Source organism: Sipha flava, unplaced genomic scaffold (genome assembly GCF_003268045.1).
Source record: "Sipha flava isolate LNK unplaced genomic scaffold, YSA_version1 251_pilon_pilon, whole genome shotgun sequence".
Classification (NCBI taxonomy): Eukaryota; Metazoa; Arthropoda; class Insecta; order Hemiptera; family Aphididae; genus Sipha; species Sipha flava.
In genome coordinates this window covers 304,829-332,761 of record NW_020272903.1, presented here as the reverse complement: position 1 = coordinate 332,761, position 27,933 = coordinate 304,829, and the positions used below count along the sequence as shown (strand labels likewise).

At 34.2% G+C, this 27,933-nt stretch overlaps 1 protein-coding gene across 2 annotated transcripts; it reads right to left on the bottom strand.

Moving 5' to 3' along the window:
* Positions 1 to 14,896: 14,896 nt before the first annotated feature.
* Positions 14,897 to 22,769, bottom strand: LOC112684536 (maltase A3-like). 2 transcript variants are annotated; one of them, XM_025556100.1, is made up of 11 exons: positions 22,635 to 22,769; positions 20,817 to 21,031; positions 19,904 to 20,083; positions 19,625 to 19,797; positions 18,873 to 18,998; positions 18,567 to 18,805; positions 18,132 to 18,336; positions 16,634 to 16,880; positions 15,740 to 15,935; positions 15,334 to 15,477; positions 14,897 to 15,157 (listed from the first exon to the last, which is right to left on the bottom strand). In XM_025556100.1, exons 2-11 carry the CDS (start codon positions 20,998 to 21,000, stop codon positions 14,959 to 14,961), a joined length of 1,893 nt encoding a protein of 630 aa, XP_025411885.1. In that variant the 5' UTR covers positions 21,001 to 21,031; positions 22,635 to 22,769; the 3' UTR covers positions 14,897 to 14,958. The 2 variants fall into 2 exon arrangements, with proteins under 2 accessions (XP_025411885.1, XP_025411884.1); XM_025556099.1 differs by having other exon boundaries at positions 14,898 to 15,157; positions 20,817 to 21,064.
* Between the last annotated feature and the right edge of the window lie 5,164 nt (positions 22,770 to 27,933).

The following is a 27,933-nucleotide window of genomic DNA, read 5'->3' as shown; positions in this document are numbered from 1 at the left end:
TATGCATTTGCGTGTTTGTACTAAGTCTTTGGAGGTTTAAAATGTCCACGATTCGTATCACACCAAGTTTTATATTTCATATTTTGCATATCTCAAGGGTTCTTGCAAATTTGTTCATAAATGCATATAACATGCATATTTAATGGATATTTAATAAATTAACTACATATTTTAATTTACAGTAAATTTTGTAATCGCCTCGAATAGAGCACGAATTGACATGATAGGTATTAAGTTTCAAAAATATTGTTTTAAAAGATTTGTATTTTTTTTTTTTAGTTTTCTTTTAGTTTTTGGTGTATAGGTAACTTCAAATGATCTAAAATATTTATTTTCAGTTTTTTTATTTTATTTTTATTCTCGTTTTTAAGTTCCCTAAATGTTTTAGATTAATTTAAATTATTTAAAATATAAAGCATTGGATATTATATTTTTTTTTGTTTTTGATAAAATATTTAGAATTTTATTTGGTATAAAAGTGTAGTTAAAAAAAAAAAAAAAAAAAAAAAAAATGCACATTTTATAAAATGTAACATAATGTATATAATTGCATATTTAGCCAATTTTTCTTTGCATATTTGCATCATATTTGACACTTTTTAAATGCATATAAATCCGGGCTCTACTTATCAGTAATAAGTTATTACTGTTGAACTTTTTTTCTCGTGTATATTGTTGCTGTTTAAGTTTTGTTATTTATTTTTTCTTGACGAATTGTATGAATATCTAAAATATATGTTATTGAAAACCATATTCAAATAAAAACTTAAAACCAAGTAGTGCCATGTTCCTACTGATTAATAATTATTTTGACCGATTATTTAATTATAAGACCCGAATGTATAATACCTGCACCGTAATTTATTATAATAGTATTATCTACTTAGTGTTAGTGATAAAATCCGATGGCATTGTTTGAGCTCGAATCAACAAAATGAGCTCTGTATTGACGCTCGACGCGACTTCAAAATCACATTTCTAACCCACAAGTAATAAACAATAATTTGATTACGCTGTTTACTCGTTGCCGCTCTTAAACACAAGTGTTATATTGTATCCTAAAACCTGTGTACACAATCGATCATCATAATCGCATTGTTTTTGTCGTCGCAATCACACCGGATACAGATATGAGTTTTTTTTTCGATTTTCATGTACATGGAATTAAATACCAAAAAGTATATGATATCGTAACGTAACGTTTTATTATAATTGGGTATAATTATTTTTTTTTCATTACAAAAGTACAATTTTAAAAAACAATTAAAATAATATTACCTAATTATTATTTTTATTATTATTATTAAATTATCAATATTATTTATCAATGGATAAAACCAATAGGCAAAGGAACGATTTATTATTTTTTTTATGGGGTATACCAAATAACCAGACTGATTTTGTAACCTTCGCACACGGTTTGAACGACTTTTTCAACGTTCAATCATAAACAAAAAGTATACCACAAAATTGAAAGTAATTTTATCGTATGATGTACAACCATCATCAAGGCTATTGGTGAAGTCATCCAAAAACCGTCTGAAAACAATTTTTTTTCATTATTTTAACAGGGTTTACAATGCATTCAATAATAAGTAATTTTTTTTTCCTTTTAAGATTTTTTATTATTAGAATAACACTATATTATATACATAGTATTAATAAAATAACAAAACGATCTCCACTTTTAAATTGAATATGTTTTGATATAGGGAGTTTTAGTACACGTTATATAAACATATATATAATATAATATAATATAATATAATAATATATATTATATATACGTTATTTTATAACGTATGTATTATATTGTATTATAACGTTATGTTATAAGATTAAATTATACTTTACATATAAAAATAAATAAAAAGTATGGATATATATATTGTAAGTAAAGATATTATAATATAGACTTAGTACTACTAAATTATAATATCTATACTAATTATATATAACTATAAAATAAGTACGATTGAGGGCTTAATATGAATGAGATTTTTTTTTTATATACAAATAAAAAGGCTCCCAACAGTTCCACCACACAAGATTATTTACATTTCATTATTTTTTTATTTTTATTAAAATATAAAAAAAACCGAAAATGAATGTATAAAAATTAAATAATCTCCTTATTCGATTTTACAACACATATAATTATTATAAATGCTTATATAAGAACTAAGCATTTCATATTATTAAACTTTTTTACTAAGTAGATAACTATCATAGATTCATGAATTTAATTTTTCTGTAAAATTGCATATAACATAATCATGTATAAATATATTTACAAGAATTGTTTTAACAAACCAGTTTTCCATTACTGTAAAAACAGTACTTGAATCATTGATATTTACCAGAGATATGAACGATAATACCACTAGAACTCTTCAAGTACTTGACAATTTTGTAGTCTATAGATACGATTACTGATGTTAAACTAATAACTTTTTTTCTAAACCATCAAGTAAAATCATTTTAATAATTTCATTTATTTTAATTAAATTCTTTTTTTTAAAATTTTTTATTGAACTAAGGTTCCACAGCAAACGGCTGTTCGTTTTTTCTGATGGATATTTACATTATTTTACAATACGTTTGATGTTTTTTGTATGCAAACTGTTATATTTATTTAAATATTTGTGTGTTCTTGAAAAATTCTATGATACTCCCGGGTTTGCATTCGGCATTTGTTCCGAAATTAAAATGTACGGCTAATATCAAGGATTGTTTCAAATCTAATATCTATTGAACAATGATTTAAAATTATAAAGACATTATTTATAGAATTAATAACACGAATATTATCATTATGACCCATGGGAATCAATATTTTACCCTAGCACCGTTGTTTTATATAAATTATATGTACTATCATGTATATTGTATATATCTCAAAGCTGTTCATGGTACCTATTGGCTATTAATAGTTTATTATCGGCAATATTTTTGAGAAAAACTATTATTATTCTCGTTTTGGGTGCGGGTAACATGGAATATTGTGGAAGTGTCACGACGCGCCGCGCCGTCCAAATATATAAATGTATACAACTGCCAATGAAATACTCGCATATTACAATCTTGATTTATATTATTATATTAATTATAGTGTTTATCTATACATTATTTTGGGGAAATGGAGATCGGAAATGAAATGTACACTTCTAATTTCTATCCATTCTTGACGATGATGCCGGTAAGAGGTAATACTTAGAAAATAGTCTATTAGCCTGTCCAGATAGTAAATAGTTCGATATTTCCACGTAAAATTCTTTGTAAAAATAATTAATACTTAATTATGAGATAAACACGAGTATAGTATAGTGTAGTATATATTTACCTAATATACCTATACTAAAATATAAATTTACTGTAGACTATTTTCATGGTGCAATATTTTTTTAGTTTGGATCGTTTGTCCGCTCTACCATATTATGTTATACTTGGGGTCTTGTATGGTAGAAAAGGTCCGCGGTCCGGTTCGGTCCGGTCCATAAGCTTTTGCTGTCCGAAATTTATTAGCGGTCTCGGTCCACTCTACAAATTATTTTAAATTTTCGGTCCGGCCCGGTCTAAAATTAAATGTACAAATCGGTTCGGTCTCTAAAATTACGGACCGTGCAGAGCACTAGTTGTGTGTAAACCAATTCTTATTGTACGTCAAGCACTATTTTTCTAATGTGAATATTTACTTTTAAATTATCAAATATCAATTGAAGTTGGATTACTCAATACAAAAAAAGAATTCTAGTGATGAATAAATATTAAATAAAATTGACATTTTCTTCCTTGTTCATGATCGGCAATTGAAGAAACTATATCAACATATAATGATGATCAAGCCATTTCCACAGGTATTTAAAAATCTGATGGCAAACTGGATGATTACGAGACATTTTGAGAACTCTTTTCGTGTAAAAACAATGCATAAGTACATAAACTGCAGCAAAATATAATATACCTAACCTAATGTCGATGCAAAATTATTCATCCCTTTTACCATGAAAAAAATAATTCGTTGATATTTAAATCGGCCGTATACTATTGGTATTTTCCTGAGGTCAAACTATAATGTTAAATAATAAAATAATAAAAATTAAATATAATAAGTGAATAGATAATATTTGTAAATTAATATATAAATAAATAGTTTATATAAAGGAATTTCGATTTTTCGAATAAGATACTAACCTAGCACCATGAAAATTCGTCGCGAGTATCGATATCTGCAACTCATAGCCAAGTGACGTACAGAACCGCATAACAACTTTTCGCATACGAATTAAACTATTTCAATAATGGTTTCTGACCTCCGTTAAAACACTAACGAATCGCGTAGCACGTGCAATACGGTTTTCGTCGCAGAACTCGCTATCGCGGAGATGATGATTTATTTTTTTCAGATCCTTTGAGGCGTTCGTTAGGATACTCGATACTCGATAGACCGCTCGACTAGTTAGCATACGATGTAACAATAAGAACTCTTTACATTCATATTACAGATCTCACAACATATTTTATCGAAATTTTTCAAAGTATCTTGAAAACGATGTGAAAGTTTATCGGATCGCGGAAATCTATAACGGTCTTAAAAAACTGATTAACCGACCCACGAGCTCGTGAAATAGTGTCACGCGATGATTCTGTATGTGTGATCGTCAAAAACATAATAATAATAATAGTAATACAACACGACAGTTTTATTTGTTTGATAATAGTTATAATTATCGCGACACGCGATCCGGTGGGAGGATCCGAAAAACGCACGCACGACCGCGAGGGTACCCGAATCCCGTTTTATTATGCACAATTGACCCTCGGAAAAAAACTACAATGATTGTAGTTTTTCCGATCGGAAAGAATGTAAAAAATAAAATCACTTATCGTCACCGAAACGCGGACGATTCGGATATCGTCGTGCGGTCGTACGAGGGTTTTACGGATCCTCCCACCGGATCACGTTCCGCGGCTGCCGACCTAACGCGGTGGACCCGTCTGGTCCTCGTCTAGTGCTGCTCCATGGGGGGGGGGGGTGATTGGGGGGAGGACGTCGGGGAAACAGTTGAAAACCGTTTGAATCGCGTCGATCGTTACCGTTCGGCGGCGCCGCTGTCCACGGGATCACGCATGGCCACCCGAAGCCAATCGCCCCCGCTCGTGGTACGAGTGGTTGTTATTGCGCACGTGTGCACGGGCCCGCTAATCGCCGCGGCGTCCCTCCCGAGCCCCCCCGCGGACACCGGTGGTTTTTCGCGCGCACGAACAAGAACAATGACGATCGTGCGCGGGAGGAGACCGATGACGCGAACGTCCGAACGTCGAGTACCTGGTGAGGGGGGCAGGTGTTGAGTTTTTTCATTTGCCCTTTTTTTCATTCTCCCACCACCCCCTTCCGGTGCTCCACGCGTGCTCCGCAGTCTTACGGCAGTCTCGTCCAACCGTGTTCTCCTTCTTGTCGCGCGCACCAGACCGCCACCGCCCGCCGGTTCTCGAGTACGTGTGTTCTCTGGCGCACGTGCCCCAACTAACCGCGCACGAGCCGACGATTTCCCGTTATTTTTCGATTTTTCCGCTCCTTTTAGCCCTTTGGCTTCTTCGCCCCCGCGTGCGATTGTACCGGGCGTGCGCCGTCACAACGTAACAACACGCGGTACCCCGCGCCAGCCGCGGATCGACGTTATTGATAACGGCGTTTCGATCGATGCCTTACGATTCGGATCATGCGTGTACAACAATGAACGCGGACAATGAGAGGACACTGCGCGCCGGGAAAACGCCTCGGAGAACGCGGCAACAACAACAATGACGACGGGGAGAAAAATAAAAAACGCAGTATTAATACGTTACATAGGCACCGGAGGAGACGACGACAGGACGATGAATTGATGATGCGCCGGAGCAAGTGTTCATTACAATCGGAGTCGGTACCAGCCACCCCCGTCGCACATCGGCGCGCGTTCGTCTCGTTTTATCACAAAACATATATAATGCTCGATTACAATAACAATGATACGAGCCGCGTACCGTCGCTGTTATTTATTGCGTGAGAAACCGTACGATAGAAGTGCGTACGGAATATTTGTACGGTCTTTTTACGCGTCCGAAGCCGACGCGCGCGCGCCCACGACCGCGGTCCCGGTAGAAACGTTAAGGGCAACACAATGCGGCGACCGAGCGCACCACCGCTCGCCCTCTTAACGCGTCGTCCGTATGGCATTATAGTTCTATCGGTATCGTAATCGTTATTTTTATCGTAGCGCCTCGGCACGGATAGAAAAGGGATTTTGTCTCCTTCTGTTTTTTTTCCCACCCATTCAGCCGTGTAATATCTTATTTTCAAGAAACCGATTTTTTTTTTTTTTTTAATATATTCTCATTGCACTGCTGTAGTACGCGTACAAACGTACTATAAATATTTGAGATTTCCTCGATGGGCAAATACGGTATTGTAATTCGTTTAACTTCAAGATCGACGAACGTATACGGATTCAATAATGAGAATTTTAATCTTATTTCGATTTCGTTAATTGTCATTACAGCGAATACCGATTTTTGTGAAAATACACAAACAATACATAATTACATTAATTTTCTTTGTAGTCATAAAAAATTTAAAAAAGTACGTACGATTTTAATTGCATTCATACATATAAATATATATTACGTACAGACTATTAGTTTTAACAAAACATAAAATATCTTGAAAACATTCCACATGGCTTAACGGTAAAATTTAATAAGCTGTGAACAATGAACCAAGATTTAATGATAGCATCGATAAAATGTTATTTGAGAACATTAATTATGTACCGAAGTCATTTACAAGTTTAATTTCGAAATAACACGATTTTAGATATGAACAATACAATACAACGGTTACATTATAGTAACATTATTACAAGACTATATTAAAGAGTTCTAAAGGAACCGAAAAATATACGTACCGAGAAAATAATACCATGACTACGTGCAATATGAACATGTTTTGTTGCCTATTCGCTCTATCGAAGGATTTCTGTTAAGATTTCTTTTATTCGTTATTTAATTATTTACATCATTATGTTACATGGTTATTTTTAAAACATTTTTAACGTTATTTTTCTGTACTGCAATTATTCTAATTATTAATGTATTTGTTATGTAATGAGGTCTGTCGTAAAGCATTCGAGGCACGGCTCTTAGAGAGAGAAAATTGTAATAGATCAGGTGACCAGATTAGCAGGGAAAAGTATGAAAAAGAAAGAACGTGTAAGCGCCTATTACAGAGAGATAAGAGAAGTTTCTTGAATGAAATATTATAGGACGCAGAATAAGATAGATCACAAGGTAGCATAAGAAATTTTTTCAAAACCATCAAAAAATATAGTACATTCAACCCAATCCTGAAAGCCATAAAGGATAGTGAGGGAACCATACTTATGAAGCCGGAAAAGAAAATTATAAGTAGGAAAGAATACTTTGTTGATCTGTTAATTGGCACAAAAACTAAAGACCCAATAGAAAATACAAAATATCAGAAAGCGGAACCTTTTGTGAAAGAAATATCCAAGGAAGAAGTCAGAGAAGCAATTAAGAACCTTAAAAATTAGAAGGCACCAGGTTCCGACAGCATACCATCGGAACTCGTAAAATATGGTGGAGAGGATGTGTATAACTTTATGTACATGTTATATCATAGGGTATGCCTGGAGGAAGTAATGTCAGAAACCTGGAACGAAACAATAATTATACCACTCCATAAAAAGGGTGATAAAACAGAATGCAGCAACTATAAAGGGATATCCCTTCTAAATTCAGTATACAAAGTTTTTTTCCAAAATTCTATTAAACCGTCTAATACTTTATGCAAAAGAATGCTTAGGAGAGTACTAAAGTGGTTTTTGTAAAGGGAGGTCAAACATAGAGCAATTATCGGTAATAGCGCGTATAATAGAGAAGAAATACGAATATCGCCAAAACATGTGGCGAATGTTTGTTGACTTTAGGGAAGCTTATGATAGCATTCATAGAAATAGTTTGTGCAACATAATGGAAGAATTTGGATTCTCAAAAAAATTAATAAATCTAACCAAACTGTCGATGGAAGGAGTAAAGTACCAAGTCAGAGTAGAAAGTATTGTGTCAGAAGTGTTTAAGGTTAAAACGGGACTAAAACAGGGACACGCACTATTCCTATTATTATTTAACATAGCCCTAAAAAAGGCAGCAATAATTTTGTAAAACGAAGCAAGAGGAATAAGCGTCGATGAATATCATATAAAAGTGCTAGATTTTGCAGACGATCTTAAAATCATAGAAGACTAATTGGATGATACAGTGAAAGCTACTAAAGCATTAGAACACGCAGTAGAACGAATAGGGCTACATATAAACGCAGAAAAAACAAAATTAATGGAACTATTAGACATGGAAACATCGCTAGATGAATTGAAGACACTACCATATGAAAAAATCGAACAGTTTCAGTATCTAAGCACATTACATAATACAAAAAATGATTGGACCAATGAGATCGGGACGAGAATAACAAAAGCAGAGAGAGCGTTTTTCGCCTTGTTAAAGTTTTTTAAGTCTAAATTATTTTCAAAACGAACAAAAATAAGACTTAAAACATCAATCATAAGACAGATACTAACATATGGTTGTGAAGTATGGACTACTACAAATATAATAGAACGTCGATTAAAGACTTTTGAAAATAAAATATGGAGAAAGATATGTGGTCCGGTAAGGGACACAAGGACAGGTCAGTGGCGTAGGAAGTACAACCAAGAACTGAAAGAATAATTAAAAATAGTATCAATTAATGGGTTCATTAAGAGTCAAAGGATACAGTGGCTAGGACATTTCATGAGGCGGAATACTGATGCAGTAACTAAAATAGTACTGAATTGGAAACCAGAAGGGAAAAGGCCACGGGATCGTCCTCGGAAGAGATGGATGGATGTTGTACGAAAGGACTTGGAAGACCTTGGAGTACAGGATTGGTAGGATATTGTGCAGGATTATGATAAATAGAGTGATTTGGTAATGGCGGCAAAAACTTTTGGAGAGTTATGAAAGCCAGAAAAAGAAGAAGAAGAAGAATGTATTATGTGAACACGATTTTCGTTCTTTAAAACTTAAATTATATGTTATGAGAACGTAGAAAACTTACAACGAAAATCATCGAAATAACTAGTTTTATTTTCGTTATATTCAAAAATAAGTAGCCTATGTATTTTTCTAGGTAAATGGAGACATTAACTTTGAGCCCCACTATTAATTTAATAGTATATTTTTAATTTGATTTAATAAACGACTGCATAATATTTTTGTTAATTTCACTACGTTAAAAACATCTGAAAAGGGATAATTTATTAAACCTTATTACGGTAAAATTACTTGTTACATTCGCAATGTAAATTCAACGCTGATATACGTGTACATATTAAACAGTCATAATTTATTACATGTAGTTGATTTTTTCTTTTTCAGAATATTACCTAATTTTTCAAGTCTCACGAATTCATTTACGCCTTCATACGGTTGATTTTTATTAATGCGTACAAAACACATTTTTCACGGTATCTTAAATTCTTGTTGTAAATACCGTTTCTATGTTTTTGTCACATTTCCGCATCACCCGTGATGCATTTATAATGATACACTTGGGTTTTATAATAAATAACTACCTACAACACGAAATCATTATTATTCTCAAAATATATATTATTTTCTTCCCATCGCCTCAGTGCAGTGATACCGCATTCCGTAGGCGTACTAAAAGATGTTCCATAATCAATGATATTTGTCGCTTCGACGATCAACACGTTATTATTCATAACAATACCGTGGTTGCCGAACGTTACCCCTCGGTCGAAATGTACTTCATAATCCATTCGGTACCGCGACGACATTTATCGCGTTATCGGGCGGTCAAGAAGAAAAGCATATTAGGCACGCGGGTCGACGACGCTGTCGTACGAGCGCTTATAACTTTTCCGACGTACAATATTCGACCGAGAGCGTTTCCCCGGGACAACCAGCGGCCGATCTTTAGACGGGAAACGAACGCAGTGGATACCGTCACCCTCGCGGTCGCTCACCAGATGCCATTTCGGAGTGAAAATGAGAACATCGGACCGCGGAAAGCCGATCTCATGTTACGCGTCTTCGGCCGTATGTGTTCGTCGTGTCCGCGCGAACGGAAACCGTGTACCACCGACGGTTCGGACGAATCTTCGGTACGGATACGCATAGGCACAATGAGGGGGGCGCAATAGCCACCCCTGAGTTTAAATGTTGCACTTTAGTTTTTTCTTTCAGGTCTATACAATCCATAGTGGTTACAGTGGAACACCGTTGGACTTTGTTTTCCGCAATTTCAGCACCCCCAACGTTTGAGCTCTAGTTGCGCGCTTGGACCTGAGCGCGATCGCTCGGGCACCATCCGGACGACGGCGGCGGCGAGCACGAGAACAGCAACAGCGCCTAACAACAATAATAGTCACGACAATGGGAAGTAATTAAACGCGATAAGACAAAAGGCCGAGTGATACGCGGTCGCGCGCGAGTTAATTATAAATTTTTTTTTCACCTCCTCACCGCCACCGCGCGCTCCCTTTACGGAGGCGCGCGTACGCCGCCACCGACTCTACGGACGCACAACCATCATCATCTTCGTCATCATCTCTTATTCGGTGATAAACAATGCGCTTCTTGAGCGCGCGCGCGCACGCCGCCGCACAATGTAACAAAAGATGAATAAAAAATAAATAAAAAAATAAAAACAAAATAAAGACGTAGAAACGGGGTCAAACAATTTGGGTTCCGCGATAATTATTATTAAACAATAATATAATATACCGATGTGTATAAATACGTACAAACATGCACTCGAGCGCGCGCGCACGCATACACGCGATACATCCTCCATTGTTGCTGTTGGATGTGAAAATACCTTCGGACACTCCTAAACCGGCATGCGTACGCCGTTGTCGGGCGATGTAGAACGTCGTTCCGAGGCAGAGCGCAATACGCTTATATGTCCAACACAATAGACGCGCGTACACGAATAACGTGCGCATACGTGAAAACAATACGGTTCTCTCTAACCTACGGTATCGGAAAAACGTCCGAAACTTTGCGGAACAAAGAAACGCCTCGGGTCCGAATCAGGGCCGTCCCGAAGCGGGATCTTTAGGGGGGGGGTCTCTCCCCCCCCCAACGAAAAAACCAGTCGGCAGTCGGATTTTTTTCATTATAGCCTAGAAGGATCTAATTTTACTTACGGAAAACAAATATTACATATTTCGTAATACAGTGTACACACGAATAAAATTTATATAACTACTTATACAATATAAAATAATATTATATATAAATTGTCAATTTTAAGAACGTGCGACACTGATACATATACAGGTTAAAAAGTAAAATATGACTACATATAGTTAATTATACTACTTACATTGAGTAAAAAATTGTAGTCGGCATTTTTCTTATTATTCACCCCGCCCCCCTTGATTTTCATCTTCGGGACGGCCTTGATCTGAATGGGAATGCGCGATCGAGTTCGGATCGAATATGTATTATTACTTCAACGTCTCGGTTCGGAACGTTTGTAATTTTGTTTGCACGAAAACCGAGCGCCTATCGCCGTCCGATCTGTATCGAAATAATTTTACTACGAGTATTGCTGATATGGGCGTATTTTAGGGAGGGGTGAAGGGGCGACCCCCCCCCCTTGAATCCGTATTTAAGAAAATGATTATATGTGAGATGCGCATTTCAAATTTCATTCATTTTATAACGAAATCAAATTACGCATGGCTGCGAATACTAAATTGAGCTTTTTGTCGGCTCTATACTTAGTGAAAAATCATGTAAGACACAAGCGTAACTTTTAAAATACAGACAAGTGTTAAAAATAATTACGCAAGTCGATTCTACACGGATCCGGCATTAGATTAATAAAAAAAAACAAAACACACAAATATTAAGGATTCATCTTGTTTAAATATTACCAAAAGATTTTACTTGTGCATTTTGAGCCTGAATTAAAGAAAAAAATTGAGTCGCCTTCCCCTTAGAAGTCTAAATATACCCTTGGTTGATGATTTATCTTGTTGTTCTCGAGATTTTGTGCATCGTGTTTTGAATGGTCGACGTTTGCTGATAGGGAAATCGTTCGAAATCAAAAAATTCATTGTTACGCTATCACTAAAGTGTTGTGCGTTAAGTATGAAAGAACAGTTTTGAGCAGCCATCGAACGCCGAATTCTCGGTCTCGGTACCTAAATCGCACTACATTGTCTTTGACAATGTAACGAAAGCGAATCAGCCCTAAACGCGGTATGTAATGCTTCTTACACATGTTTTCCATCGGCTAATGCGTGGCACACGGCGTATACCAATTTTACTCGCACGAAGCACGCGGCAAATAATGTAATGGCAATCGACGGACCCGATTCCTTTTCGGTTTTCGATGGATATCGGGAATTCGACGAATGTTTCAACATTGATAAACGGTCGATGAAAATAAAAATAATACAATACACGCCAATGGTAAATCGATCGAAACAATAGAACTTATGAGCACGTACGCTGAAAACAGTAATTTTTAGTGCACATACGCCAAATGGGAACTCGTTATCACCCCAATAGCATCTTTGTGTTATTGTCCGTGACCCATTTGAAAAATAAAATAATATTCAATACTGCGTGGTTAAATTAACCTATAGAATAGGATAACAATAGAGTATCCAAAACGATTTTATACATGCTATTACATTATAACGTCTTTACCTTTCATTAAAAATTGTGTTGGGTGTCAAATTAAATTTAATATCGTCACAGTTCACTCGCATCTGTTTATTGTACACACACACACACACACACACACATGTCGTTTTGTTGAGCAATTTAAAAATGGCTAAAAATATTTCCCCACATACATCTCACTACGTATCTCTATTGTAATTAGAAATATTTTTTATAATAATTATATATATAATAATAGTATATATAGTATAGTAATTATCACTCTCTCAATTTTTTTTCGCATAAAATACATAGATGTAAGTATACTAATTTAAAAATTATTTATAATATTTGTAGATTATTATATTTATACGAACTTATATATTAAATATTTATGTACGATTTGTAAATATTAACGTGAGACTAAGGACCGGTAATATTGCCCGTTTTTAGAAACCAATAGCTGTTTCGTTCGAACCGTTGTCGAAAATGTATATTACGACGGTTTTCAGACATAATAATGAACGAACAATTATTGTTTATATTATAACTGAATTAATTCAACGTAGTTAGACATGTAAAGATGTTTGTAAGGTCGCGTGAATATTATTGTTTTTAAATATGTAAATTATTATACAGCAAATATTTATTTTTCGTATATCACATGAATACAGTGTTATTTATCGTTATTTGGCATTCAAACCTTCGAATAAATTTCGTACAGAATCTAGAAATTCTAAATCATTTCCTCAGCCACGCCAAAATAAAATCTATTACGTTTTCGTTACCACAATGGAGTATGATAAAATGTTCATGCGATTATTTAATTACAATTATAAAAACAAAAAACTTCATTACCGTTTGTATAACTCTCTGCTGTAATCTAGTTACAATTTCTGAGTATAATGTTTACGGATACATGCTACACATGCATTATCTGTTTGTGTATAATCCGGTCAGTAAATACAAAATAAAATAAATTACGAACGAATAACGAGTACTTTACCAATATTCTAGTTCATTGAAAAATGTTATTACACATAGTGCGATATAATTATTTGCATTTACCCTTTGTTATAACAATATCATATTTACGAGTACTCATGAACACATCTACTAATTTAATCGTATACTTTTTACACGAATGTACACAATATTTATTGCAAGTGTAATAATTTAATATGTTACAATGTATTACATTTTTACATAATCAACTGTGTACTTATGTACCTAACAATATACCTAACAATATCGTTCATTTTGAAGAGTTATATTTTATTCTTTACTGAATCATCGGTATCTAATAAACTTGCATACAGTTAAGTTTATTTGATAAATAAAAATTATTTTTAAAACATAAGTACAATACCGTTACATTTTTTTATTTCTATATTTAATGTGTTTTGACTCCTAAACGATTTAATTCAATTAGTTATATATAAATTTACTTCTATTTATTTTTTACTTTCTTTACAGCACGGTTATTGCACCATTGCTACCATGTCGGAAATTAAGTCACACTTTTTCATGGTAAATATTTAAAACAAAAGTTATAAATACGTGTGTTTAATAATTTTTTCTTTTTTCGTTTTTTCCAACACTGATCAATGTTAAATTAATTAATTGTTTAATTAATTTTAACCGTATTTATGAAACGTCGTAATATATATATAACGTCGTAAATATGTAATAATTGAAATCGTACAATTATTATATGTTATCACATGAGTTATTATTATCCTATTATTGGAATAGCTCTACGTATTATTTTACGTGCGATTTGGTCACTTTTAAAGTGACGATAAATCATGTTGCCGTAAATATGATTTACGGGTCTATATACATCACGCAAATACAGTGAACAATTCCTGAGACAAACCGTTTTTGAAATCGTTGGTCGTTACTAAGTATACGTTTGAGCGCTTTAAGCTTAAGAGCGCACGATAACGTACCTGTGTAAGAATCATCCCCTAAAACGGGTAGACGATTATCAGGAAAAATTAACGGACACACCGTTTTTTATCGACCAAGCTAAGCACAATAAAGGACAAGTTCATTCAAACGAAGTGCTTATTATTTATTGGCTCGGGTAGTTAATTTAAAATCGAAATAAATGTTAAACGTTATGCGGACTGCCACTAATATTATTGAAAATTTACATATTTCATAATGTTATTCATATAAAAATAATGATAATGATGATGATCTATTTTAATTAATGTTGCTTCCAATGCGAAACATTGTTAATGACAAAACGCTTAGCAAACCCGTGATGGCCAACGAGTTGAAGCGCTTGTGACTGTTAGCAGCACTGCTGGTCACTTTGACCACGCCATCGGTCAAGACTACCACGGATAACGGCTTGAGAACCAACGTTCTGTCGGAGGCAGAAGTTGTGGACACGATATCTCTGAAAATTAAAAAGAAAAAAAAAAGAAAACGAACGCGTACGTACGCACACGATCGTAAAAAAGATATAGTTAAACAATCGTGTAAGAAGGTTTTGTTTTTTTTCTCTCGTAATAACGGATATTCCAATATGTTCGTACGGTACGAGAAATCCAATAAAAAAAAAAAAACAATTACCCGCCACTGTGAGCCGAGTTTTCGCTGCCCAGGTATACGTACAGCTCGTCTCGGAGACCGCCGACCACTTTGGACAACACGACCGTCTCGACTTCGCTGCCGAAGTTCATGACCACTAGGTACGTCTCGTGTCCGGGCAAAGACCTGCAATGGTATCACACAGTGTACGCGTTCGTCGAAATGTCACGCGCGTTGCGCACGTACGCTTGGAGATGTGAAATTTACCGGTAAATGTACGCAAGTGTCAAGTGTAGGCCACCTTCCCGGATGAGCGTTTTCGCGCTCTTGAAAACTTTTGAAATGCGAAGGCCACTCGTTTTTTAAAACACCGGTAAAAAACACCCTTCGGCACGATCCACCGGGTCGAGGTCACATCTCCAAGAACGCAGTGCCCGCGTTCGCCTACCTTTTGATTATGTACACCGTTTCGGTGATGTTGTACGACGAGAGATCGCCGTACTTCATTGTATCGGTCTTCCGCAGTCCGGACATTTTTTTGAAGAAATTGTAATTGCTCGTCGGTATTTGCTTTTGCGTTTCGACGTTCAGTTTGAAATAGTTTGGGTTCACGGGCAGCCACGGTGTTTTCGCTTTTGTGAACCCTGCGGCGGACGTCCAACAATATTCACATAGAATCACGTAATATCATTTCGCGGACATTTCAAAGCAATTATTGCATCGGTACTGTTGTTCGTATGTTGGCACATTCGAATATCGTTATTAATTACACGGATTCCGTTTTTATAAGCAGTTATTGTGCTAAGGGAGAAAAAAAAAATCTTCCAAAGAAATACTTGAAAATTTTATGACAAAGTTTCATTGTTCAACTATCATATTTGGATTTAAGAATGTTGCAGTATTGTATTACTGTTTGGCTAGGTATAAATTGTTTATTTCACGTATGAACTACAAATATTATTATTTATTTTAATTATATATTATAGTTCCTCTCATTGGTTATTGAATAAAATTTATATGATTGCAGATTAGTATTCTTTTTCATTGAACAGTATTTCGAAATAATTGTATTTTTTTACTGCATTGGTCATTACAAGGACTATGTTTAATAATACGTAAATTCATTCACATATTATGGTATGTATTAATGATCTACTGCAATCGTTCAAATAAGTCAGAACTATTAAAATTTATAGTAACTTGTAACTTATCTCTTTGACGATTTAAATTAAAAACGAACATAAATAATGTTAATAATAATATTAATAATATAAAATGATTTTTTCTTGCATTGTAACAGCATAAGAACATAATATTTATAACTGTTATTGTTTTTACAAACCTGCGTTAGGCTTATCATTCCATTGCATAGGACTTCTAGCAAAGTCTCTGCTTTTTATACTTCTCTTTCCACTCGAATTATACGAATCTTTAATTTGATCCGGCCTTACATAAGTATTCTCCATACCGATTTCACTCCCATAATACGTGATGTCAACCCCAGGAAGCGCTAATTTAAGCGCGGTAAATACTTGTACCGCTTCAGGACCATATATCGAAGATATTCTATCCATGTCTTGATTTTCCATCTAAAATTTAAAATGATAAAAAAGAAAGAAAAAAAATTAAGAAGATACATTTTTTTGGAAAGCAAAAAATATCGCGATATCTGTATATTGTTTATGATTAGATAACGGATTTGAATACAATTTGCATTTTTTTCTAAATGTCTGAACATATTGATTTTAAGTATAAAGTTAATTTTATATACCAAGAAATTAATGTATCTTTTATTTTGTATTTTTTTTTAATTTTTGATATTTTTAGAGCATTTAAATGTTTTTAAATCATTTTCGATGAAATTTATATTGAATCCATATGAAACACAAGGTAAAATTATAACGAATGTATCTGAATGTATATTCATTTTTTGGAAATAGTTTTCAGGGAAAATAGAAGACAGGAAAAAATGATTAATTAATAAGAATAAGAATTTGTATAGTAATATAATAATTAAGATAAATAAGAATAAGATAATTCCAGAGAGGCTGAAAGGTAAATTGTACAGGAGTACAGTAAGACCAACTATATTATATGATTAGTTGGACGGTTGTCTGGAGAATAAAACAGATTATGAATGTTGCGCAAATGAGAATGTTTAGATGGATGAGTGAAGTGACAAGATAAAATAGAATAAGGAACGAATATGTGAGAGTTAGTATTGGTGTAGCGTCGATACAGGACAAGATGAGAGAAAATAGACTGGGAAGGTTTGAGCATGGATGAGGGGAAAAGAAACAGAAGCAGCAAGAGTAGTTATGAAAATGAATGTTGATGGGGATAGAGAAAGACCAAAAAAGAGATGGTTGGACATGATTGAAAATATTATGAGTGTAATAATATGGTGTGTGCGTAGGAGATGTAGAAAATCGAGACGAATGGATGATTAGGATAAGGATGGCCGACCCAAATGGTTGGAAGAAAGGCGAATGAGAAGTAGAAGAATAAATTTAATTTTTCCAATATTAAAAATAATTATACTCGTAAGAGCACTTTTTTTGTGCATTTAAAAAAAAAAAAGTTCTGTTCAGAGAGCATGAAATCATAATTTTTTAAGGAGTTTTTTAAAGCCCATACCCTAATTATGGCTATACACTGATACGAATTTCTGTTTTGATATTTCATTATAAACATTCTTCGTTCATGATAATTATTACAATTTGTCAAACTATTATTTACCTAAACTCAAAAGTATGATTTCAACGATTCACGCGGTAGCATTTTCGAATGCACGGTACGAACGAATAAATTGTAATATCAGAAAATAAAAAGAACCTCACCACCCAGCTCGGTGTGTTGTTCGCAGAAACGACTTCAAACCAAAACTTTATAGCTCTCTCCACCGAAAAAGCTAAATCAGTTCTGCGTACTTGAATCATCAAATGGTAATTAAATGGCACTTGAGCTCCAGGATTATTAGCATATCCGTAATAAAAACGTAAAGAATAGACACAAATATGGTACTGAGCTTCCGCGGCAAAAAGCCTACAAGAACGATACAATATATTGAACAACTAAACATAATATCTGACACATCAAAAAAAATAATTCACGAATCACCTTGTGTAAAAAAATAAGTAATATTAATATAAAAATATTCTAAAATATATACGCGCACACCATGTTAACTTTATTTTTTATCTTCACGATATGGCTTAAAAATTATGGCGAAGTTTAACATAGAAACCGATCAATTAGATTTAAAATTATTTTACTTTGGTCGTAGGTTATTTTTTTTCGAATAATCGTCCATGAATTTTCGCCATTCGATAATCCTGTCGATGACTTCGGGTTGATCAACGGAGTATATATGATTCAATGTCAAATAAATAGGCCAATCGTCATGGCCAGACCTCTTCGGCTCGTCTGGGAAAGTTTCGTTTACGAACAGTCTGCCTAACGAACTGAACCGGAAACCGTCTACGCCTTTGTCCATCCAAAACTTCATTATGTTCTTGAAATAGAAACAAATAGCGCTAGACAGGTTAGGAATAAACATTTTCGTTTCGAGTTGCACTCACCAAAAATTCCTTGTTCACTTCGGGATTTCTATGATTTAAATCTGGCTCTCTGTCGGTGTACTGGTGTAAGTAGAATTGCTTTCGTTCGGCGTTCCACGACCACGCGGACCCTCCAAAAACGCTTAACTGCAATGGTTAGCGAAAATACGTTAAAAATAAGTTGTTCGTTATTCGGACGATCGGCTCGAGATCTATTGCTGCGCAAATATTGCGATTATCGTTGAATTATGTTGACCTAATTGATGTGTAAAAATGTATAACTAATACTCGGACTCGTGTATTCTTATTTATAACGTTTTCGTTTGACGTAAAAGTATTATTACCACAACGGGCCAACTGTATCGTGTTTTACTATAACTATTACAATTTATGCCAAATAAAACAGAGATTATAAAAATAATAAAAAACAACACAAAAATTTAAAATAGTTTAATGATTAATACTAGTAAATGAATACATAAATAATAGACAGTTACGTGACGATTAACTTTTAAGGCACTCTGCAGCATCAGCCGGCCAACAAAATGTACTGGTTTGGTTAATCAAATAGGCATATCTTTTCAGCGGATATGTCCAAAAAGTGAGAAATGGATTCTATCATTAAATTGATTTCTACGAGATATTTAATTTTATGGAATTTAGCATAACGCAATGGTTTAGCTGATCTGTTTGGGGTAGGCATTTAAAAGGCTAAACTCTTTATTATAAAATTATCACAATTCATAATTTATACGCGCAGTGCAAGTACGTACCCAGTTATTAGGAGGTGTTGGTGTGAACGTTTCATTGTCCGCTTGGTCTTGATTCAGAGCATCGTGCCAAATATAATAATCTCCATATTTTCCTTCTCTCTTTATCGATTTCGAAAACCATTCGCACTTGTAACTAGAACGGTTTGGCACAAAATCGATTATCAGTTTCAGGTCTGGAAGAAGAACCCGCGATTTCGCACATCATTACGTGATTCGAACCCGATTGTCCGCAGCGCACTGCTTACGAATTAGGTGTTCTGTTAATTAAAATGCAAATACCTCGTTTTTTTACCTCGGCAACCAACTCCTCGAAATCTTCCATGGTCCCGAACATTGGGTCTATCACCGTATGGTTTTCCACGTCGAAGCCCATGTTGTCCATGGGCGATTTGAAAATCGGATTTATCCACACCACATCGACACCGAGGTCGACGAAATAATCCAGTTGTTGAGTGATGCCTAAACGAACAGGATGTTACAGACCACACAACGGTTATCATTTTAATACCGGGTTCACATTATTGCGATTTCTTGCATTGTAGACTTGCTTGCAATATATATCATGCAAGAATACGCATAGTAATACGCAAGTGCTTGTGTTCACATACATGCTTGTACATTTTTAGTCTTGTACGTATTTAAATATTGTTTAGTTTCAAAAGTGATCTGATCGCGAGTAGAAGTGCTGTTTTTTTACTGTTAAATGGATTCAATAGAAAAAGGAGTACTTATTGTTTACGATATGCTTCGTAAAGAAATCTTAAAAAAGAAGCTACTTTTATATTGGTCCAGTTTTACGTTCCATAGTACTTCACAATGACGATACAAAGTATTTGATTTCAATACATTTTCTGCGTTCAAACTATACCATAGTTTGGAAGCCATTTCAGTGTTAAAAAAACTAAATTATTAAAAAAATCAATAAAATTCATAAAACACAATCACATTGATCACGTGGTTCACTATTCGTGTTCGGGAATAAACAGGCATACAATTACCTAATTGCATTTGAATTCTGTCCGATATGTCGGACTGCATGCAAGTTTGCGCATGCGAGAACTTGCATGCGTATTATCAACATTCACATTTGTTCTTGCACGAGTAAAAATAAACCATGCGGGAAAAAACATATAAGAAATTGTAACAGAATGAACCCGCATAATACGTACGATCCCGTACGGGCGTTGCATACCTTTTAAATCGCCGATCCCGTCGCCATCGCTGTCTTTGAACGATCTCGGATAAACCTGGTATATCATTGCGTTCGACCACCATTCGTCGTTCGGCTTTGTTCCTGGGAAAATCACTTCTTCGCCTTCGCCAAACGCCAAGGACACGGATGCGACCAACACCATTAGCAGGCCTAGTTTCATCATAGTGCCGCGAGCGTGTATATCTACCACCGATCTAAAACGTCACGTTCGGTCGTGGATCGAAAATCTTGAAATAACGAATATCAATTTGTACACTCTACACTATTACGAACGCCAAACCGCTTAACAGTTACGAGACCTCATACATATTTCATTGACAATACGATTATCGTATTATAATAATTAGACATGGCTCGTGACTGTTTCGCAGAGAAAATAACGTTTTCAGTTTTAGGCGAAATGTTTCCTTTTTCTGTCAGTGCCATTAATAATACAATACTAATTAACTTAGAATAATAATGAGTTACTTTTTACATCCAGTTAGCTGCATTCAAAGCTTGTTGTGTACAATATAAATTCATATTTTTAAAATCAGCAGGTGTATTTTATATAAACTGTAATATTAGAATTTAATATCAATTTTGATTTGGGTATATTTCTTCTAGAACCGTTATAATCTAGCACAAATTGCTAGTATTTATCAGAACGAATTAGCGCCGGTAATTTTTTCATAAACTCAACTATAGCACTTAGCTTAAAACTTATGCTGGCCTACCAAATTGTAAAATGATTTTAAAGAAACAATAATTGATTTAACGCTGATTAAAATGTAATCGTGAATGTTTTCATTAAGAAAAACTAAAACATAAAATTAAATTTTCTTACAAAGTTCCAAGGTTCCGCTTAACTCTCAAAAAATAGCGCTTTACTTGAAATTTATTATTATGATATTTCACTACGCTGAAACTGTGAAAATTATAGCTTTGTAAATATTTGTTTTTCTGAACAATTTATTAAATTCAATAATTCAAGAACTTATGCCCATTGATATTTAATTCAGATTATTGCAAAACCTAAAGGCTACAATACTATTAAGAAACTATATTATTGCTCAAACTAATACTACTAACAGTAGTGCGATAATTACAAAAGAAATTACTGTAAGTTTAACTATTGATGTCAAATTTAAGGACGTACACAAAACGTCCCAAATCAAAACCAACAATATGATTCGAATAAGAAAATAAAGTCGGTGCATACTATTTGCGTCCGAAATTATTATCAGTGGGTAATTTGCATCCCACCAAAAAAGGTTCAAAAAAAGACCATAGCCTATTTGCGTCCAAGAATACCTTTTGAGACAGCCAAGTTGGGTCCCAACACGAATAAGTTATAAACATAGCATAAAATAAATATTACAAGTAATTAATTATATTTAAAGTTTTTTCAAAGCATTCAGTTTTATAAATACGGCTAGGAAATTATTTGGCAACAACCGAACATTGTCAAGGTACTTAATTTTATCACACTGAAACACTATAATAGCTGATAATATTAATTTTTTCGATAGTCACAGATATTATACCATAAACACAATTTACACATCCATTATTATTGTAACATATAATATTTATTGACGCATCTCGGTCATGACTATTATAACAGGTAAAAAGAATAAGTTAAGAATAAGTCGAGTTGGGTCCCCAAGACGGGACGCAAGTTACTTGTTGAATTTACTACCTAAAAAATATACTTAATTGGGGGACGCAAGTAGTATACAGTCAATGAAGTTCCTCCAGTCAGCCATCTGTGTAAGTATAATTATAATATCGAAGCACTAATAATTATACACTTACCAAGAATATGTGTTTAAAACATTCAAACACGTAAATTGAGTGTAAATCACTGCAGCAAATGTGTAGAACTTCGCGTTAATTATTCGAGAGACATATAATGTACCTCTATGAATACGTTGTAAAAATAACGTTTCTGCGACAGTAGTGTCCAATATTTATACTATACAAAATTAACATTAATAATTGAAAAAATGATAAGTAAACGAAATTCTAAAATAACATACACTAATACTTAAAATCAACATCGATGCCTTTCGTGTGAAGTATGTACATTGTCAGTCATAATTATTGTTATTTCAATATCTACAAACACTATATTTAATTACAAACCTGATAAAATTTTAAAAATTATCAGGTTCGATACTGTTCGACTATTTAAAGTGAAACCTAAGAGGAATTACGATAAAACAAATCGAATTCACTCTTTTTCAATGAACGAATATGTCAACACATACAACATAGTGGACGTGATTTTAATAATACTGTCACGGAAACAATTATTCATAAAATACGAATAGTTACGCATAATAATATTTTGAATACGAATGAGCATCTGAAGTGTTATGTATTATGTATTTTGTTATGTAATACGTATGTATTCGTAAAATGCAACAACAATATCACTTAATAATAGCAACATGATTTTTCCGTTATTGGTTAATCCTTTTTTCCGGAAAACGATTAAGTGCTGCATTTCAGTGTCTTACTGCTCTTGGCTTGTGTTACAGACCTATAGTTTCTAGCTGTAGTTCATTAACTTTCACTAACTTTCGACAATAACTGTAACTATGGCGTTTTTTTAACTAGCTAACTGGGCGACACAAATAACGGAATATTTGTGAAAGGGGGTTGTTATCGAGTATTGACCCGTCAAGAAAAAAAAAAGGTTATGGTTAAGTGATGTTATAAATAAAACTGAAAAAATTGATGAATTGGAAAAAAAAAACGTTTACATTTTGAATTATAAATAACACTTCGTTTGTATTTATAATTATAATATAATGATATGATTGTGATATGATATTATTATTGTATTAATACATAATTCCTTAAATGTATTTTTGTATAATATTATAAAATCATTTATTTTTTTAGAAAAATGTTAAGCCCTCCTCGATAATACGACACGGAACACAAATGGTACCCAGTGAAAGAAAATATTTTAGCCAATAGTATTTGGAAAGACTGGGCGAAATTAAGTGGAGCGAACGACAATTACTATCGTTATACTACGATTATACATTGATCATTTTGAAGGAAAAAATGGTTTTCCACCAGGTGAAAATTCCTTAAAAAATGCACCGAATTATAGTACTACTGCATATGTGTTATCATTTCTTCGCCGAGAACCTGTCTCGGCTAACGTCCAAAGTCGCTACTACGACGCGGTAACACGGTCATATTCATACGGAATTATACGATCTGACGTTATTAAATGCCCAGGAAATATGATTTTTTCGGTGTCATTTGAAACATAATTCAATATTTTAAAACCGTTTACAAATTATCGTCAATTGTTGCACCGACCACACCGAAGTGCCCCCGGACGAATCCACGTATGCCACTGTAGGAGTGCGTTATCGCATTATGGCGCAACTTATACATGAACTAGAAAAATCGGTCCCGAATTTCACATCATTAAAACGAGTTGTTGGCTTCTTTTGCAATATGTTCGCGATGTATTTTGTATTTTTTTATGAACTCCAATCTGAATATCTGTTCAACTTTACACGGTAAAACGTACTGCAAGTTGATAAATATGAATGCACGCTCATTTTAAAACAATAAGCGAAACATTACTACGAAACATAGACTTAGATCTGAAAACACTATTATTATTTATCAGAACAAAAGGTTTTATTTATTTATTTATTTTTTTTTGTTTTTGCCCGTGCGACGGCTTCAAGTCAATCGTTTTCGTCTTCTCTTCTTCGCCCGGGGCTACGTTCATCGTTTCCGATAAAAGACATCGAACCGTATTGTTTTTATCCGCGACACACGTGTACACGAAAATCACGATTCTACAAACAGTTTCTCGCTGCTGTCGAGCACCCCGAGGCTCGAATCATGACAACAGGACCAGTACAACAATCCACTCCAATATCGTACAATAAAAAGACACTGCGAACCTCACCCAATGCATTATAACCATAACCGTTTTTTTTTTTTTTAAACACATTACAAAAACATTTTTTTTTTTTTTAAATTATTCGTGTCCAATAAAGAATATTAAAAAACAAACTACAATAATATAATGGTACCAGATGTGACTGATAACTGCAGTGGTATGGTTATGAAGGAGGGGTATAATATGTTTTCACCTTCCTCCAAATCTTTTTTATATTGGTCAAGACCTTAGACAGTAGATAAATAATACGAATATGTATTAACGTGCATATAATTTATAAATTATGTTATACACATTGATTTCTTAAACTGGCTGAATAACTCTGCTTTGCACTGAACAGTCTTGGCCGGGACTCGGTTTTCAATAGATTATTATCTTATTCTGTTTGTAACCCAGTTTACTATAACTGTTGGCCGTAAAACAAATAAAACGAAATCTCAAACGAATCATTATGGCGGTTTTGGTTGCACGCTGAGTTACTCGGTTTCGTATCATACTCGTAGAACTGTTTTTGCTGGTGCCAATATTTTTGTGAAATTTTTTCTTATTGAACGTCTGACGACGAGACCGCCATGTCAAACTGCAAGTTTAAACGATCCGTCGTTTTTATCAATGATCAGTTAGTGGCGTAGGAAGACTCGTTAGCACCCCTGGAAAATTCAGAAAATAACACTCTTCAACCAATTAAAATTTGATGTTATGATATTTTTTTTAACCTTTAATTTTACTAATTTTTTATGAGTATACAACTTATGTTTATAAATTATTATTATGGTGTTAATTTTAAACTTTTAAAACTTACTTTTCTCGCTTTATGACCGGTAAAAAATTCATTGATCATTTCTTCATGAATTGTGTGTACAGATTTCGAATTTCGATTTGATTGTGGGATAGAAATACGACTTTTGCACAATTTTGCAATTCGCGTCCCCGGCGTAGGCACAGTTCGCCGTCTACTTGCTACGCCACTGGGATTCGTTTAGATCGGAAAAAAGGATTCGCTGAGGGTACCGCGGAACGTTAGTCATGTTAGTACACGTTTCCGCGTCGATTGCGTACGAAACATTTAACGCAGCGTTATTGATCGGACGGATCGATTGTCGGGAAGCCGAAATCACCTCGTCACCGTGTCGCGTACGTGTACCAAAACGAGTACTCCTGATGGATCCGCTGCAGCAGGACCAGTGGCGTATCTGTGTAACATTTTTGGGGGGGGCATAAATTAATTTTCATAATTTTTTATGGTTATAAAATAAGTAATGATAACGTCCTCATGTTGATCACTTGATATCAATGATAAGTGATAATCACATTATAAAATAGTGACTATATGTAACCATAACTCCTAATCCTAATTTGATCGAATATTGACATTTTATATTACATTGACAGTGATATCAAACACGATTATAATCAGTGAAAATATTAATTATTTACATTATTTAAGCTAGACAATGAATTTGCATTATGGCATCAAAAAACTTCTTGGGGGGGGGGGGGGCAAAAGCCCCTTTGGCCCCCCCCCCCAGGTACGCCACTGAGCAGGACGAACGTATATGCTTCGCGATTTAGCGGCGAACGGACGGCGCGTGGGATTTAGTTCAAAACCCCGGTAGCAGCGCAATGAAAACCGAAAGAACGGTACCGCTAACCGATAAGATGTGCGTTATGTTGCTGTGTCGATTTGGCAACGTTGTATTCGTTTCCGGGTTTAAATGCTCGAAGCGAAATCATGTTTACACGATTCTATTACGATCGAGGAAAACGATGCGTGGGATTTAACCCGTAATAGTTTCGATTTCATGAACCACCGAATTTTCAAATCTCTTGGTTCGCAATAGTTCGGCGCGGAACATTGACTTTCCGAAGAAATCAAAACGAACACATTTTTGTTCGACCAAATAATGCGCTGATACCTATTGTAATATCGAAAACATTCCGAACTATTTCACTCCTTGTTCTCGCTCGAAACAATACTACCTTTGATTTCAGCACATTAAAAACATAACTTCGATGTCTATTATTATTACATAACATATACGTGCACGGCGGTTTCAATGGAAATCGAAATCTACGAACAATTGTTTTCAATACTCCGTCGCAACCGTTCGGAGTTTATTTTTCAATACACTTGAAACCTCTTGTGGTTCATCGGAACCATCGAGATATTACAATGTTTCTTTACTCTTGTAAAGATAGTGCTCGTCTATGTCACTGATGTCTACGCTGAACATTTCTTCATCCCGTGTCACGCGCATATTGCGAACGTTGAATTGTTCCCATACCACTCGAGAACGATTACACCGTTGTAAAGTGTTTTTAATCGCCTAACACTAATTATGTGTGTTTCGATATTACGTGTATCGACGACGATTTCGAGTTCGCGCACCGATTTCATTTGGTTGTCTTCTGCCACCATACGTTTCTTATTCTCCTATTCCTCTGTCGTAGTATCGTATAAAAAAAAAAAAAAAAAAAAAAAAAAAAATGATAAGTTATTACATTAAGTAATTATAAATAATAACAACTGTGTAAAATAAATATTTAGCAAGCCAAAATAGTTCTACAGTTACTGTAAAAGTACCTGTAGTACTCTATTACGTAAAATATTCGCGTACAGTGCGAGCACGAGTTTTTTGAAAGTCGGATCGTATAATATATATAACGTTTAAGTAATACACTTAGATACATATGAAAATAATATATACATATAAATTCAATGTGTTAAAAATCGAACGTCAATGCGAACACATATTTCGTGATGTTTAACTTCAATATTGTAATCTTGTATGCAACGTATTTATTTTTATTTTTATAATGTTATTACTTAAACAACTATTGATGCGTGTAGATCTCACTAAGGGATTGTCTATTTACAATAAAAAAAAAAAATGACAAATAAATACACTGCACTATACAGCAGCGGTTCTCAACCTTTTTACATCCACGTACCATTTGACTTAATAACCCAACCCTATTTTTATTTTGCTTATTGAAAATGTATATGTTATTTTACATGTAGGAAATTGTATTTTACTTGAAACTAAAAAATTATGACGGTAGACATACAAGTATTTAACACACGAAAAAAATATTAAATATGTTCCATTATTATTTTTATAATTATTATGGTTTACTTCAATGAGACCGTTGATGTTATCTTGAGCGAAC